The sequence below is a fragment of the Benincasa hispida genome, chromosome 10 (assembly GCF_009727055.1).
Source record: "Benincasa hispida cultivar B227 chromosome 10, ASM972705v1, whole genome shotgun sequence".
In the NCBI taxonomy this organism is placed as follows: Eukaryota; Viridiplantae; Streptophyta; class Magnoliopsida; order Cucurbitales; family Cucurbitaceae; genus Benincasa; species Benincasa hispida.
This window is the reverse complement of record NC_052358.1, coordinates 57843047-57862327: the sequence shown is the minus strand read 5'-3', so window position 1 is coordinate 57862327 and position 19281 is coordinate 57843047. Positions and strand designations below refer to the sequence as shown.

The 19281-nt window shown below is 33.6% G+C and overlaps 1 protein-coding gene across 1 annotated transcript; it reads right to left on the bottom strand.

The window, feature by feature from the left end:
• Positions 1-14459: 14459 nt before the first annotated feature.
• Positions 14460-17963, bottom strand: LOC120088642 (pentatricopeptide repeat-containing protein At2g01390). The gene is made up of 2 exons (XM_039046057.1): positions 16413-17963; positions 14460-16294 (listed from the first exon to the last, which is right to left on the bottom strand). Exons 1-2 carry the CDS (start codon positions 17170-17172, stop codon positions 15288-15290), a joined length of 1767 nt encoding a protein of 588 aa, XP_038901985.1. The 5' UTR covers positions 17173-17963; the 3' UTR covers positions 14460-15287.
• Positions 17964-19281: the final 1318 nt, after the last annotated feature.

The following is a 19281-nucleotide window of genomic DNA, read 5'->3' as shown; positions in this document are numbered from 1 at the left end:
GGAGAGGGGGGCATAGGTAGCCGACAGCAGCAATCGACCATCTTGAGCAGCAAAGCGCCACATTTTGCACTCTTATGAACCGGGTAGAAGTTTTTGATTGATGGATTGATGTTTGATTCCGGATTTAGTACGCAGAGAGGAGCTGGTAACATTAATGTGAAAACGGCTCAGGGGGGACCAGAAAACGCCTTTCGTTTTCCCCCCTTCGTCAAATTCCTTCCTTCAAGAAAACAGGGACAAAGAAGCAGTATCATGTGGAGAGTCTGCTCAATGGCTTGCTGCTATGGGGGATGAGATGGAATCTCTTAACAAAAATCAGACTTGGGAATTAGTTAAACGACCTAAGGAGAGAAAAATTGTCACTTGTAAATGAGTCTTCAAGAAAAAGGAGGGAATATCACCTTCAAGAAAAAGCTCGAGTTGTTGCTAGAGGGTTCACACAAAGAGAATGAGCTGATTATAATGAGATCTTCTCACCAGTAATTAGACATACTTCTATCAGGGTGTTACTAGCTATATCAGAATTTGGAACTTGAACAACTAGATGTGAAGACAGCTTTCTTACATGGAGAGTTGGAGGAAGAGATTTATATGACCCAACCAAATGGGTTCCAGTGTCCAGGTAAAGAAGATTATGTGTGCAAGTTGAAGAAATCTTTGTATGGGTTAACACAGTCTCCAAGGCAGTGGTACAAACGGTTTGACAGCTATATGATTGGACTTGACTATAATAGGAGTCTGTATGATTGTTGTGTATATCACAACAAGTTGATGATGGTTCGATGATTTATCTACTTTTTTATGTAGATGATATGTTCATAGCTGCAAAGTCCAAGTCTGACATTCTGAAATTAAAGAATCTTGTTAGTGCTGAATTTGATATGAAGTATTTGGGTGCTGCTTAGAAAATTCTGGATATGGAGATTTATAGGGACAAAGATAAGTATAAGCTCTTCTTGTCGCAGAAAGGATATATTCAGAAAATATTGTCCAGGTTTGGTATGTCATCAGATACTCCTAGTGCTATAAATGCTCGTTTGTCATACGTGTTTTCACCACAGTCTGAAGCTAAGAAGGAGTATATGTCTCGAGTTCCTTATGCTAGTGCAGTGGGAAGTTTGATGTATGCTATGGTCTGTACTAGGCTTGATCTTGCCCATGCTATTAGTGTTGTCAGCAGGTTCATGGGTCAACCTGGGAAGGAGCATTGGTAAGCCGTTAAAAGGATTTTTCGTTACCTTAGAGGTACATAAGATGTTGGTATTATTTATGGGAATTGCACAGAGTGTTTAGTGACCGATCATTTTGATTCTGACTATGCTGGAGATGTTGACAGTAAGAGGTCTATGACTGGCTATGTGTTCACTCTGGGTGGTTCTGTTGTTAGTTGGAAGGCAACCATACAGCCTACAGTTACTTTGTCTACTACTGAAGTAGAGTACATGACCTTGACAGAAGTTGCTAAAGAGGGAATATGGTTGAGGGGGTTAGTTGGTGATCTTGGTTTGCATCATGACAAAGTTATTGTATATTGTGATAGTTTGAGTACAATATGCCTAGCCAAGGATCAAGTTCATCATGAGAGAAATAAGTATATAGATGTAAGATATCACTTCTTAAGAGGTGAGCAGAAAGTTAAAGTGATGAAAATTGGTACTGCTGATAACCCTGCTAATATGTTCACCAAACCGGTCCCACAAGGCAAGTTCCAACATTGTTTAGACTTGCTAAATGTTTTGAATTGTTAGTGGGGTCCCCTTTATGGGACACTTTGAGGCATGAGGAAGAAGTCTAGGTACGTCTGGCAATATTGATTTATGTTGCATTTGGTACATCTGTTATCTGGGAGAGAATTCAAGTCAAGGTGGAGATTTGTTGGAATTACTTGAATTTGTTTGTTGGCGCTTCGAACAACCAAGTATGGGGGTCTCGCTTTAGTTATTTACAATTATGACCCTAGGGTTTAGAGTAGTGTGTTATATAAACTCTCTAACCCTAGATGCGCCGTTTGATGTAATTTTCTGAAAACATTCTCCCTAATAATACTATTCTCCCTCTGCCCGTGGACATAGCTAACACACCGTTAGTGAACCACGTATATTTTTGTGTCGATCTTCTCTATCTCTATGTTCCTTTTTGTGTTCTTTAATTTTTAGTCGATTTCGTAACAGATAGTCATGATTGCCACAAACTCACAGAAAGGAACACTTTACCACTTCACCACTCATGTGAATCGTACCATTCAAATCTTCAAAGGGTTAACCCGGAAAGACACAGGATGACGATAATATAATATATATAATATATATATATATATATATATATATATATATATATATATTATATATATTATTGAGCTTTTATATATATATATATATATATGAGCTTCTAAGAAAACAATTCTATAAGGGGAAATGATCTTTGTCGAGACAGAAATAAATATGTCAAAAAAGAAAAGAATGTTCTCTAGAGAAGAGTGGTTCAGACAACCAAGATAAAAAATAAAAAAATAATAAAAAAAAGCCAAAATAATAATGTAGTGACAATAAGTTTGACAAGAGTAAAGACATATTATCTAGATAAAATAATCAGCCAAAATAACTGTAGCAACAAAGTTTGGCTATAGTGCAAATTTACTATTAAATAACTTTCCCAATTTTCACTAATTCAACCAGTAATTTAACTCTAATGTTGTTTTGTCCATGATTTTACCAATCTCATAATTCATTGGACATATAAGAGAAAACCATTGTGAATTTGATGAAATTTTAACAAAATTTAAACTTTAACGATAAGATTGTAACACTTATTTTGACTTGAGTGTAATAATATAATGAACTTGAAAGTTTATATACAACAAATTTGATATACAACTGTCAAAATGAGTAAACTCAACTAACATAAAGGATATATTAACGACTATGAAAATTTTGATACACAGCTTGTCAAGTTTTTAATTGATTTTGTTCCTCAAATATTTATGTAGCGCTATGATATAAAAGTATGAAAAAGAAAAAAGACAAAGTTGAAAGTCACTTGGAAATTTGGAATAGAGCGTTTTAAATATATCTTCTTCAACATCTAACCTGATGATACATACTTTCTCTCACCTACTAACTTTCAATGATATTGTTGATATACTAAATATTAAGGATATGATTTAGAATGATATACTTAATGTATAACATTAGTATTTGAATTATATATCTTAGTGTTAGATTTGTGTTATTGACTATATATTTGTTTAAAAATTTTGGATTATTCTTATTGGGTTGCTTTTAGTGTTGTTTCAAAATATATCTTAATGGGAACTTGTATCAGAGTTGTTATAAAGAATGTTGACTTGGTAGAATATTTCTCTCTTTATTTGAATTATTCTGTATTTTATTTATCTTGCTTTCCTTTTTGATAATTTGTTGAATTTGTTTGAGGATATTTTCTATTTTTGTTGTTGTGCTATTTAAGTCCAAGAAGTATCTTTGCTAAGGTTGCCACATGTATTATTGTGTGAGATCTTTTATTGAGTATTGATAAACTACTTTCTATATGGTCAAAGAAGAAAGAATTAATCTTAGCTTGTGGCGGCGTATTCTTTATGTTGTTCTTGCTGTGAACGTTTCAATCTTGTGAAGCTTTATTTGGTCTTAGGAGAAGTCTAAGGCAAAATTGATAGAGAAGGGATTTTTAACCTTAGGGGAATCCTAAGGTATCATTCATAGGGAAAGATTTCTCAAACTTAAGGGTGCCTAAATTCTTCAAGTGAAGAGGAGTTCACAAGAAGGAGGATAGATATCTTTATAGTGAGAGAGAGTCTCACACACTTAGGGGGAGCCTAAATGTTTCATCACTAATATTCACATATTTAAGAGGACCTAAGTTCGAGTGAGGAGGAGTCTCACATCTACGGAGAGCCTAGGTGATTAATAAATTAGGCTCTACGTGTGTCCCTATAATCGTCATTATTTATAGATAAGTACAACGTTGAAAATACTTGACTTTTACATATTAGTGAATAATCTTTTCCAGGTACACTGCCTCCAAACGTACGTGATTTATCACCGAACTGGGGTACTAATCTTTGTGTGTTCATTTATGATTTACTATTTATTTCTCTATTGTTGTCTCTAACTTTGTTAGGACGTCTTGTGTGACATCTGTCTTGGTGGGACTGATCATCCTTAAAATTTCACTTATTATATTAACACGGTTCAAAATTCAGTTTCAAGTGTAGATTTGCTGTATTAATAGTTTACCTTCATTTAATTCAGTTTCAAGTGTAGATTTGGTGTATTAATAGTTTATCTTCATTTATTCAAAATTGATTACCAATATGATAAATGAACTATTATATATTGAAGATATTGTACTAAAAAAGCAATATTCTAAAACAAATGAATACAAATACAAATTAAGGCCACAAATAAAAATAAATGCATGAGTAGGTGTTGACAGATAAATTTAGTATATCAACTCATTAATATATTATATAACTGATGTATTAGTTGATATATCAATGAACTGATATGCATTAAAAATATATTAGATATATTATTGACATACGTATTGATACACAATTAAGGATATTTCATGTGTTTTTTTTTTTTTTGATTATATTTGCAAATTTCAAAAGACTTCTAAATTTGTGATTTGAAAATTTGTTTTATGTTTCTTTTTGGGGTAAGAGTGAAAGGTTGAATCAAATGGTAATTAAAGAATTGAAAAAATAGGATAATTAAAATCTCAAATACAGAAAATTGGAGAAGGAGAAAGAGAATGAAAAATTTAAAAAAAAATTCAATAGCAAAAGTACTAGAATAATAATAATAAAATTAAAACGGTAAAAAATAAAATAAAATTGAAAAGAGAAATAAATTTTAAAATATTTATATCAAATAGTTATATTAACCACATGAGATTTTTGGTTGATGGGTATATTGGTAAACAAAATCTTTAAAAAAAATTCAGTAAATCTAAATCTTACACTTTTATTAAAGTTGGACTTTCAAGAAAATTGGTTGTGGAAAAAACCGAATCTTCACAATCTCTTTCTTACCTCATAGAACCAAACTTTTTCTCATTGATAATTCTTCGATAATTTGTTGATTCTTTAATATATTTGTTAAACAAATATTTATTAAGAAAACTAATATAATTTAACTTTTCAAATATTTAATTTTAAAAATAAATGAAATGTCGAGCAATCGGTGAAAATAGTTTTTGAAACATTTTTAATATTTATTTTAATCTATTCTTATCACACGAGTTTAAATAAAAATAACTTTTTCCCTAATAAATCCAAACACCCTAAACATCTTTTTCTCTACTCGCCTACATGAGAATTCTTCATTTAGAAGCAAATGGCCAATATTTTCTATAGTAATCCATTGCAATGAGCTGGATTGAGTTCAAGAAGTATTGGGTTTTAAAACAAAATCCCATATGATATCCACCTCCCCCTTGACTTGGCTATATATATATATTGCATAACTTGCATCATCTAAATGGGGCCATTCTTGCATAAGATTACAAATTCCTTCCAAGATAAAGTTGTTCAATAATCTAGACCAATTATGGTATTGATATAGACTTCCAATGGCAATTTGTTCAATCATTCATTTAAGATGAATCATTGAATCTACATCATAAGGACCCAACATTCACCTTATAAGAAATAAATTAAGATTTTATAGTTGGATTCGGACGAATATCAGCCTACAGACTAAATAATCATTGAATCAATCAGATCTAATCTTAATTTGTGTATATGATAAGAAAAAATGTATTTCATCTTAATCTTAAGAGAAAAAGGTAAACTCGAAGTCATTCTTTCTTTAAATACATTATTATAACTCTATATGAGGTAACTTCATTTAATCTTTAAACTTTTGATTTTTTTTTTAATTTTTTTACAGTTCTCTGTTGATTATAACGTTGAAGTCATTTTTCTTCATTTTGTAGGTCTTCTAATGTTGTTGTCACATGAAGGTCAACTTTATTTTATCCTATCCAGATTTTGACATCAACAATACCTAAATTTGTATAGAAATGACAAAGCTTCCCACAAGACCAATCATTGAAATGTTTACTTCGAATGAGACTTGGAGATGATGATGAAAAATACATTTTACACAGGGACTCTCATCCCTCGTCCTTGGGACAACCAAGGGCGAGAAGTTTGTTTACCTTGCTTCTAATATCTTAAACTTGGATCAATTAAAAGATTGAGTAAGCTCCTTGACTTACCTCTAGTATTTTTAGTTGTTAACAATTAAACTTTTGTGCAAACGCCTAATTCATCCATCAATTCCATAGCTTAAAAAAGTTTGTTACATTTTTCTAATGTTTTCCCCCTTTTCTTGCCAGGGATTATATTTGCATTAAGATGCTTCTTTCTTCTTCTTTTTTATTATTTTTTTAGTATATAGAAGGATTCGCTCATGGTTTTGAATACACTCGTATGCCAATTAAGTTGTATGCTTGATTTGGCAAGATGCTTCTCTCATTCTTTTTTTTTTTTTAATTATTTTTAAATTTTGAGTAGGATAGAAAATTTGAACAATAGACTACCTTTTGATTACTAACACATAACACGTCATTAAGTGTTTCTTGTCCTATGTTCTTACCAAAATCATAAACCTAAAATTAAATATAATTTATCTAAGCATTTGTAATTAAAATTTAATAGATTAATTAATCGATAAATAAATAGATGAATAAACAGATGAAACAATCTGCTTGTATATCCCTTGTCCATTCTCATCCTTATTCTAATATGTAATCTGTGGATCCATTCGACACTTTTTTAGTATTTCTTATCTTATGTTATTTATCATACACTGGTTTGTCAGTTTTCAAAGTTATTTCACAAGGCAAAACTTAATGTTAAGGCATGTGAGAACTCTAGTAATCCAACAACTGACCCTCAAGTAATTATATCATATCAAATGAGTGTAGCACATGGAGTGTTATTGAATAGTTCTTCATATCCACCATTGATGTGCATAGGTCTACTATTATGTGTGGTGGGTCAAAATAGCTAATGGGTTAACTTGTAATATATATATATTTTTTTTCTTAATGTTAAAATGAGCTTTGTTCAATAATATACTAATTCTCATAAAGATGGAGGATAAAATAGAAAAAAGATAAAAACTTGATTATGTTAGGTTTAATTATTTTCCATTATCCTTTCTATTTAGGTGAAGCATTAGTTAGGCAGAAAAGTTTCTGATCTTACAGCCTAACTTGTGTCCATAAAACCCTTCTTTAAATAACTGACAACTTATTAGAAGCAACAATGGGTAGTTTTTTTTTTTTTTTTTTTTTTTTTTTTTTTTTTTTTTTCTTCATTTTAAAAATAGTATTATCAACTAAACGCTCTAGCTTAGGAAAGTAGAATACCCCAATTATATATAACATTGATTACAAGATATACTCCGATAATCATTCACAAGCACATGGTCTACTTAAGGCGAAAGTGCTATAATTAAATTAAGTGCTAACGAACTAAAAATGAAACACATGTCAAGCTAATCAAATATTTGCATTAAGATCTAAGGAGAAATCGTGCTAGTTAATTAATAGTTAATACAAAATTAGTTAACCGATTTCTTCTTTAATCCTAAATTGAATAAACCAACTACGTGTCCTAGAAAACGTCGTGAAAGACACACACCCATAAATCAATTCTTGCTCCTTAATTAGCCAATTCAAAGCCTAACAATTACGAATTATGTATCAATTTCTAGCAATTCATCATGCATTAACAATCAAATTGTCAATCCTCATCATCCATGCATGCTAAGGGATTAAAAACAAAGATTAAAGATGCTTGGAAGAGAAATATATCATTAATGCTCAAAAATCCCTCAAAAAATTACTATGGATTCATCCAAAATCCCTAAACTAGAATAAAACTCATCTAAATTGGGGACATTGTCACCAAGCTCGTCATAACAAAGAAACATTAAAATTAAAGATCCAACCTTTCCAAGTTAAGAAAATGAAAGAAAACAAGAAAAATATTGAAGAGAGGCTAAAAGGCTTGGGATGGAGCCCCTCTCTCAACCCTAGAATTGAAAGAGCTTTTACAGAAAATTGCCAGAGTGTAACGACATTGAGGTTGTGTTGCAAAGTTGTCCCGAAAACCCCTAGTGCGCCACAACATAGAGCAGCATTAGTCCTCCAAATCCTCTCCATAGTGTCACAACTTTGTAGGGCAGCGTAGTGCACTAAACTTCTACCTTGCAGCGTTGTGCCTCGACACTGCCTAGTGTTCGGTTAAACACTATATTTTTCGGATCAATTATCCCATTCTTATGTGAATTTAATAGAATACTAATCAACTAGCAAAGACAATAATAATCAACTAAGGACACAAGAAATTTTTATGTAGAAAAACCATGGATTGAAGTTAAAATCTCCACTATAATCGATAATGGGTACAAACAAGTTCTCCTTAGTTACAACTAGAGGCATACACAATAAATATCTCAATATTAATAGTCTCGGTAACAAATGGCAACAGTAAAGAAAAAACAATTAGAAGGGTTTCACTTGGTTTTGGCAAGAAATTACCCACTGTATCTAATTGTAAGTAGCTCCAAACGAAATCTTCACTGTCCAGATTGAAGATTCTTGTGTCAAGAATATGCTGTCAAAATTTCAGCTCGATCGGACAATGTATCAATCCCCAAATGGTTGAAAAACATTATTAGTCAAAAGAAGAATTATCTCTTAATTTTCTTTCAGTGCCGTCAAAATCACTCCTCAGTCTGCATATGTAAACTTTTTAGCCGACCGCTAATGGTTATTTCCAAATAACCTAATGCCCAAGTGGGCCTTTATTGGGCTTCACTAAAAAAAATGAAATAACCCAAAAAATCTCCCCCTATTCAATTTGTGGAGGAACTTGTCATTCCTGCAGTAGAACGACAAGACTCAAGCTTCTCTCTTGGTAGATTCTTTATCAACATATCGGATCTATTATGATAAGTATGTATCTTCTCTAACTCAAACAACTCATCATTCAAAGCATCTTTCTTAAATGATACTTCACATGTATATGCTTCGCTCTGGAATGAAATGTAGCATTCTTACCAAGATGATATCACTATGATTATAATAGTATATCACATATCTTTGTTGCTTGAGGCCAAGCTCATGTATAAAGCACTTCATCCACAATATCTCTTTGCAAGCCTCTGCTTCTGCAATATACTTTGCTTCAGTTGTAGAAAGTGCAACACACTTCTGCAACCTTGACTACCAAGACAGTGCACCACCTGTAAATGTCATCAAGTAACTAGAAGTAGGCTTTCTATTGTCTAGATTTATTGTCATATTTGAATCATTGTACTCATCAAGTACTGGTTTTCCACCTCCAAATGTGAGTTTCAAACTAGAAGTACCTTTGAAATATCTCATGATGCACTTGACTACCTCCCAATGTTATTTTTCTGGATTGGAAAAAAACTGGCTAACAACACCAACAACATGAGTAATATCAGGTCTAATACATACCATGGCATACATCAAGCTCCCAACTACTAAAGCATAAGAGATCTTGCACATATCTTTTTTCTCTTTATCTGTAGAAGGACACTGTTTGCTACTCAGTTTGAAGTGACTAGATAAAGAAGAATTGGCTGGTTTCACTTTACTCATATTGAAACGCTCAAGCACCTTCTCCAAGTATTCCTCCTATGACATATATAACTTCTTGGATGCTATGTCTCGAAATATTCGAATTCCAAGAATTTTCTTTGATGGCCCCAAATCCTTTATGACAAAGGATTTACTCAATTGTTTCTTGAACCTGTCAATTCTCAAAACATTCTTGCCAACAATCAAAATGTCATCAACATAGACCAATAATATAATAAAATCATTATCATAAATTTTTTGAAAAAAAAAAAACGCATTGATTAGAAGTAGTCTTTATGTAGTCTTACTCCCCCATAACTTACTCAAACTTCTTGTACCATTGCCTCAATGCCTGTTTCAACCCATAAAGATTTTTCTTCAATTTACACAATAGATGCTCTTTGGCTTTCTGCTCAAACCCTCTGGTTATTCCATATAGATTTCTTTATCTAAATCCCTATGGAGAAATGTAGTCTTAACATCCATTTGCTGAACCACTAAGTCAAGACTAGCTGTCAAACCCAAAACTACATGTATAGAAGACATCTTGACAACTGGAGTAAAAATTTCATCAACGTCGACACCTTTCTTCTTATTGAACCCCTTGACATCCAATCTCGATGGCTTTGAGGTATGTTCTTTCTTTTTCACTCTATAAACCTACTTATTTTTCAATACGATTTTTCCTTTAGGCAATTTCACAAGCTCAAAAGTGTGGTTGTCATGTAAAGACTTCATCTCATCTTTCATGGCATCAATCCACTCTCTTTCGTGCTCATCTTCTATGGCCTCTTTATAACTCTTAGGCTCTTTCCCATAAGTCAATAATAAATATTCATTAGCTGAATATCTTGTTGACGGACGTCAATGTCTGATAGATCTCTTGAATGATCATTCTAAACCTCATTTTCTATCTATGTAGAAGGTTGTGTTAAAGAAATTGAACTCAAATCAATCAGATTATCATTGTGCTCGTACTTTGTTTTTTTTTTTTTGTCTTCTCAATGTCTAATATTGTTTGGTCTTCTACAAACACGACATCTCGACTTCTAATAAGCTTTTTCTATACTGGATCCTATAGTTTATAACCAAACTCATCTTGCCCATAGCTAAGAAACACACGTGGTCTAATCTTTCCATCAAGTTTCGATCTCTCATCTTTAGGAACATGAACAAAAGCTTTACAATAAAAAAACACGCAAGTAATCATAAGATATATCCTTATTTGACCATATTTTGTTCAGAATTTCTGATCCCAAAGTAACACATAGCATGAGATTCAAAATATGTACAACTGTATTCAATGCTTCACCCTAGAATGATTGCGATAACTGTGACTCTGAAAGTAAACATCTCATTCTCTCAACTAGTGTTTTTTTCATTCTCTCAGCTATCCTATTTAACTAAGGAGTTTTAGGAGGTGTCTTTTGATGTCAAATACCATGATTTATGCAATATTCATCAAAAGGTCCACAATACTCACCTCTATTATCTGTCCTAATACACTTCAACTTTTTACCAGTTTCTCTCTCAACAAGGACATGAAATTGTTTAAAGACCTATAACACCTGATCTTTAGTCTTCAAAGTATAGACCCCTGTTTTCTTTGAATGATCATCAATAAACATCATAAAATATGACACACCTCCAAGTGTTTTTATTTACATAGGACCACTCACATCAAAATGTACCAAGTCTAATACATTTGGTTTCCTTGAATGTTGAGAGATGACTTAAAAGTAACTTTAGCTTGCTTTCCTGCCAAACAATGAAGACACCTTTTTAGGGGTGCACTCTTTATATCAAGAAGATGATTTTTCAGGGCTAAAATCTCCAAACCCTTCTCACTCATGTGACACAATTTTTTATGCCAAAACTCAACACTCGCTTTGTCGTTCACTGTATTTTTATTCAATTAGTGATCTTAGCCTCCATATAATAGGAATATTTCTCTCCCTTAACTACCACCCTAGAGTTTTTAGTAAGCTTCCATTTACCATCATAGAAGGTATTGTAAAAACCTTCATCATCAAGCTTATCTGTAGAAATCAAATTCATACGAATATCAGGAATGTGCTTCACATTCTTCAAAATCAGCTTAGAACCATTCTTGTTCTCTAAATGTACATTTTCGATGCCAACTACTTTTGCTGATCCATCATTACCCATCCTAATACTGCTGAAATCACCAGGTGTAATGGATGCAAAGAAATCTTTCTTTGATGTAACACAAATTGAGACACCACTGTCAATCACCCAACTGCTCTATTGTGTAGCAAGATTTATAACATCATCATCGAATAAGATGTAAAAATCTTTGGTGGCTAAAGTAATTGTGTCTGCATCACTATCATCATCATTCTTCTCTTCCTTGCCTTTATCATTTTTATTGTCCCTTTTAAATTTTCGACAATGGTTCTTTATATGCCCTTTCACATGACAATAATGACACTCAACATTTATAAACTGGCTACTCTTACTTTTGCTTCTTCTTTATCCTTCGAACCTTTACTCTTACTCCTCCCCCTTATTTCAGTGACGAGGGCATCTGACTGTGAAGAAGAGCCGTGTGACTTTTTTCTCATCTCCTCGTTCAATACGCTGCTTATAACTAAGTTCATACTTAGTACTCCATTGAGTTCGATAAGGAAGTTCTAAATGTTTGCCACAAATGGCTGAAAAACATTGCAGTTCGGAAGGATTTTCTCTTAATTTTTCTTCACCGCCGTCAAAATCACTCCTTGGTCTGCATGTATAAATTTTTTAGCCGGCTGCTAATGGTTATTTCAAAATAACCTAATGCACAAATGAACCTTTATTGGGCTTCACTAAAAAAAAAAAAAAAAAAAAGTGAAATAACACAACACCTGGCACTGCAATGCTACTCCTCATAACATTTTCATAATTTTTCACCCTTTTGAGCTAGATTGCTCCAAATTACCTTTAAATAATGCTATATTTATTTTTTATTTAAATTAGACCTAAACCATCTTATCGACCTCTAAAGCTCAATTTCCTGCATTACAGCAGATTTAAACACTATATAACTAAGAACTAGCTTGATTTATATCAAGATAGATAACATAGTTGGTATCATAACTCCATGTTAAGATAAAAAAATTGCTATAAGTGATTTGAAAGGTGAGCTCGTCATGTGGTTAGATTTTGATTCCCACCCCACATTATACAATTTCTCTTAGCAACAAGTCATGGTTCTATACATCATATACAAGGGATATAAACTAAGCATTCACAACGTTATTAGAGATGAGTTGGTGTCTTGTTCGAAGAAGAAAGCTTAAAAGTTTTTTTTTTCCATCCGTTATAACATAATTGTGTTTGCAACCTAAGATCCCTATATATAGGTTTATTTTATGGAGACCAAATCCTTCGATGCCATAGGTATTATTGAGCATCACACATTTTGGACATCATTGAATTATATATATTAACACTTATTTATAGTCATCAAAATTTGGTTGATGACTATATTCTACTATTAAATAATTATACTTCATGACATTTGTAAAACATCAAAGAAATACTTATAATGATGGATAATTATTTGTTTCATACATGTTATTACACCATATTTTGGCCAATTTTGACCAAAAAAATGTACAAACATAAATATGATATTTCATATACAACAATAAAGTCGATCACGTTTACATAGAGAAACTATATACAAGAAAATTAATAACTGAACTTTATTTAAGTTATTTACAAAGAAACTAAATCCAAGTCATGCTTCAATGGATTTGTACAAGACCATCCCAACAAAAAGAACACATAAATAAATAACTTCCATAATGGTTCTCTCACTTCAATGGCTTTGTGCAAGACCAAATAAAAAAAAAAAACATTCATTTTAAAATGCAATGTCAAAAATAATAGCAATATTTATAAGAGTATATATATCTTCTTAATGTTCACCATCTCTCTTAGTATACTTTCACTACCTTTACATTTGAAACAATCACAATCACATTTTAAACATACGAATAAGTATCAAATGAAACTATGAACTCACGATAAATTTAACATCACAATATAATCACATAGATAGGCTCAAAATCACATTATAGCTCCAAATCAAACCTCAATCACATAAATAACCTCCAAATTTAACTCACTCTTCAAAACTACATAGAACAACTGATGTTCTTGTTAATCCAAGAGTGAGATATTACCCCTCAACCATTTTTATCCGAGGAAATTGATATTCACCTTACTTTTAATCTTCAACACCTTTGTTGGCACAAATGGGACACACCTTTAGACATGATACTAACGCAATTTTGTCGATTTTGCAGCCTTCTTTTGCTCATCTTGGATTCTAGATTACTCCGTGACCTCATCTTCGGTGCAATTTAGTTTGAATCATGACATAATAAAGTTAAAATATACTTAATTTTGAAGAGATTTTATTAAGTAATAATTTAGTCTTTATAATTTTTCATTCATGGTGCTCTTTTATCAGAAACATAAAATTAACAAATAAACATGAAACTTCTGCTAAGTGTTGCATTACTAACTATCATTTTTTCAAGCATCAAACTAGTTCCTAAAGCATTTTGGAAACAAGACAAGCCTCGGATCATATAATCAATTTCTAGGCCTTCAAAACTAAAATAGACTAAACTTCGTCGTCTGATTAGTGCAGGGAATGAAAACAATAATAATAAGAAAACTTCAACCACTCATGGGTCAAAGAATGAGTTCATAAGTTTTCAAGATAATGTAAAGTAATCCTTTTCAGTACTCGGTAACATACTAAAATCAAGAGTTGTCTTAGTTACCACAAATAAATAGATAAATAAATAATTTTTTAAAAAATAAAATAGAATACCATCCAATATATAAAGGCAATCCAAATCGTCACCAACAAAATAGAGGCCAAAAACATACACCCATAAACAGGAAATTAATACAGACTAGACAGAATAAATAAAAGAACAGGGAAAGGTTTTGCCAGAGGAAGACTTTTTGAATCATCATTGCCATCGCCATCAAAATAGGGTGTAAGTCGACTATCGAGGGGAAGGGCAAAAGTGATGGTGCAGGAATGTGTGGGAATGCCAATGCCAGGACGTGTTGTGGCACCCTGGCTGCTTCTACCTCAACATGGTGCCTCACTCAGTTAGGCTGTCATATGCTCGTAGCGAAGATGAGACAGTAAATAGTTCCGCATAGGATGGGACAGGACAGTTGAGCGTTCATCTGGCCTGGTACAGAAATTGCATCCTTCAGAGCGTCCTCATCACGACTAGCAGTTGGAGAAGCCCCAAGTTTCCAATTCTGAAGACTCCTCATCTGGGTATCACACCATGCTGACATTCCAACAGAAGGCAGTGATCAATTTACGAATGTCCAAAGCTAGCTGTAACAGAACCTCGTCGGATCTGGTGCATCAACTTATGAATAACTTTGTCAACATCAACTGATGACCAAGTCACGACAGCATACAGAAGCATAGCACGTTGCTTCCTGACATGACTCAAGTGTGACAAGACAATAATAAAACTGTGTCACGCCCTGTTGGAGATGCTGAGATTGAAAACATTGAATTTTATAGCCTCGCCAGTCCATTCTGCGTCGTGAGTGCATAGTTCACAAACCCTTTCTTCCCCTAATTCTCCTCAACATACCAATTCTCCATAAAGAAGATCACAAATCCTTTCTTCCTCCAATATTGTATAGAGATGAGAATGATGACTAATCTCAAAACTCTTCCTCTCCTTTCTATAGATATGTAATTCATCAATCCTACCGCACTTCGCAAGACCAGCTAACAGCACATTATATGTGCCTAAAGATGGTGCAAATCCTTTCTTTCGCATTGTTTCGTAAATTTTAAGCCCTTTACCAGAACTTCCAGCAGAGAAATAAGCATCAACCAGAGCAGTGTAAGTTGCAGTGCACTTCAATTCTTCAGGCAACACATTAAAAACTTTCCTTGCATATTGAGGTTTTCCAGCTTTGCCAAGCCTATAAAGTATAAGTGTGGCATGATAGAGTCCCAGGCAATGCCCCTGCGTATACATTTTCTGAACAATTTCCAACAACTTTGGGTATATACTCGATCGTATCAGAATCCCGATCAAGTCAAGATACAACTTTCTCTCAATGTTAACACCATCTTTTAAACAGTAATTGAAAGCCAGCAGAGCACCATTGGGTCGATTACTTTTGCAATTCACCTCAAAGATGGATAAAATAATTGAAGAATCCAACTGTATGTTCCTGTCTACAATCCCAGTGAGCATGTAGTCAATAGCAGTAAGTTTATTTTCTTTCAACAGAATTGCCAAAAGCTCATGATCTACATTGGGAGGAACAATATTAGATCTTGTACTAACATTCACAACCTCACCCTTACTGACTGATTCAATTTCTATATGAGGATTAACTTGCCTGAGAAGGGTATAACTTACAGAACAACTTTTTAAAGTTTCATGTGCTTCAACAAACACAGGGTATCGAAGCACAAGGCGTTTGTCTTTCATGTACTCAAGGATTTGTGTCATTACAAGTGTCTCTCCTGATTTACAGCATTTCTGAATCAATATATTGCAAGCCGCTTTATCAGGATATACTCCAGCATCTTGCATTTTGCAAAAAATATCAAGGGCTTCTTTGCATTTACCTGAAAGTACAGTGGAGAAACAACTGTTAACCTTACAAAATAGAAAATGGCAACAAATAGAAATTTGATGAGCAGGAAAATTTGAAGCTCAATAACAAGCAAGAGTAGAGAAACCTACCCTCTCCAATAAGATATTCCATTAAGATGGTGTAAGTACAGCAATTTGGAGGTAGCCCAGATTGTAGCATCTCCTTATAAGTATCAGTAGCCTCCTTAATTTGGTCACTGTCCAACAAAATCTTTATATAAGCAGTATAAGAAACTACAGTTGGATAGCAGCCATTAGCTTTCATTTCCTTCCAAACCTTTATAGCTCCCTCGACATCTCCCGAATTTGAACGCCAGTGCATTAATGAAGTATATGTAACTGCATCTATCTTTATCCTCTTCTCCTTCATTTGTTGAAATACATAATTCATGGATGAAATTCTCCCAGCTTCTCCAAAAATATCCAACATTGTCGTGTAGGTATACTGATCATGCTTGAACATTTGCAGCCTAGAGGCCCAATTGAAGAATAACCATGTCTTCTCCAATGGTGGATGTGTTTTCAGAACCTGGTTGATGAGATAAGAATCCCATCTTATAGGGAGCATCTCTAGGTGTTCTTGAGCAGAACCCCATGAGCATTGTCTCAGAATATTGTATATGTTCCTCACTGTATCTCTAGTATAACGCCTTAAATCTACTTCTTCCTTCTTAACTACCTTAGTTCCCTTCCTTGACTTTCTATTGAATTGTTTGATGGGTTTCTCTTGTTTGTATTGGTGGAAGGAATGCAGGCATTTAGAGGAAATATTTTGATAAATCCTTTTACCGATGGCTGAGGTAACCACATAGTTACTCAGAAGGAAAGAAAAACTATTAGAACAATGCATAGAATGGACAACAAAATAAGGCTTTTACATAAACATAAGCCTTCCAATAACGATTACTTGCTACTAATGGAACTTTGTTTAACAGGAAACCAGTTTAATTACAGCTTGGTGAACCAGAAAGACATATCCAATGTAGCCTTTCTGTACAGAAAATACGCCAAATCGATCAAAGAGAGGCTTTTCTGTTCCTTTGTTATGTCTATATATATATATATATATTCTAGGTATTCCTCATTGTAAGATATCTAAATGAATCAATAAAATACCAGAATTGACATGGTATCAGAACCCTAGAAGAAAATATATTTTTCTTAACCTTTTTTTCTCCGTCGTGAACAACTGACATCTGCTACAGCTCCGCCGCTCGTGAGCCCAGATCTTTAACCGCCGCTCGTATTGTACCGATACTCAGATAGACCTCAGATCCTCCGCTATCCGTCCAGTGCAGCCATAGTCGACTGCCGTTGGGATTTACCGTGAAATAAGGGATTCTGATCATTTGGGTTAAATCGATTCAGCTGCGGTTCGGCCAAACCGATTCAATCAACTCAGTTTAGTTCAGCTGCTTTAGTTCAATTGTTTATCTTTTGGAGTGTTTATAGCTCGGTTTTCGTCAAAACCGTTAACCGAATTGAACCCGCTCGGTTATGAAAATCATAGTGAACCGAAGAACGGAAGACTTCTTCGATTTTGGTTAAAGGTAGCTTCAACAACTAGAAGGGAAGAAGACCGAAAATGCCTTCGAGAATAAGAGGGAAAGTTGACCACAGTTTGAAGACATGATGTGGATGATGAAATTGTTGGGGGAAATGATATATATAAACGGAATATTACACATCATTTAGGAATAGTACACTCAATTTATAGTATTCAAAGGGCCTTTTGCATATTTGACAAAATAAGTTTAAAAAATTAGGTCCGTAATCTAGACTTATTACTTTTGTAAAGGGCAAAAAATAAGTTTAGCCTACATTTTACTTTCCTACTAATGATACACTCTTGATACACTTGATACTCTCGATACACTTGATACACAACTAATATATATTTGATACATTGCTGATATAAACTTGATACTACACTACTAATAGATACTTGATACACTTGATACACTATTGATATAGGTTGAAAATGATTAGTTGTTTATGTGCTTTGAATTTAAGGGCATTTAAGTAAATAAAGGCTTGTGTCAATTTTGTAAATTAATGGGTCTTCATTTAATTAGGGTTTCTTTATGTATCACATTAAGTTGAAAAAGAGAGGGTTGCCGCACAGATAGGAGAGGAGAGAGAGAGAGAGATGAGAGAAAGAGAAACTCACAGAGAAAGCTTACTAGCAACGACAACCGGTGATCGACAGCAACGTTTTTTATGATCGATGAATAAGCAACAGTACAGCAAAGGTAGACAATGATCAACTTTCGAGAGAGAGTGACAATATTGGAATGTGACAGTGAGAGAGAGACGGGTCTCTGCATGAGGATTTTAGAGAGAGGGAGAGAAATTGAAATGGATATATTTGCAAAGTCTCAAAAGTAGAAGACATGGTTGAAAAACACTATTCTTAAATTGCAATCAATTGCAATTTTTCATATTCTTGATGATGAAAAATTTTGGTGAACACATATGTGTAATGCATATCTTAGGCTATGTGTTTGTTCTCATGCATCGGTGGTCATGCATTGAAATGGAAAGTATGCATTAATCTCTTATGCAATGATCATGCATTCCTATCACAAGTTTTCTTGCGCTCTCGCCAAGTATAACGAGATCGCAAGTTTCTCGGGTGATCCGAGGTCAAACTCAGGGACTTGTAGCTAAATGCTATGCGATAATGTGTTTGCAGCGAAGAATAAAAGAATATTGGGGGTTATGAGCTATGCACTACTCCTACTCCTAACTAATAGATTAAGCGGTGAAAGTATGACTGAGAGGTAGAGACACGACAACTGTTAATGTATAGTAAAATGCATGGAAAAATAGATGAAAAGGTGATGATGTCTTCACTACAAACTAAGCTTGACCGCAAGGGTAACCCCAACCAACGCAAGCTATGCGATCAAGCTATACACACTTGACGTAGACGTATGCGATGTATATGCGATAGTGT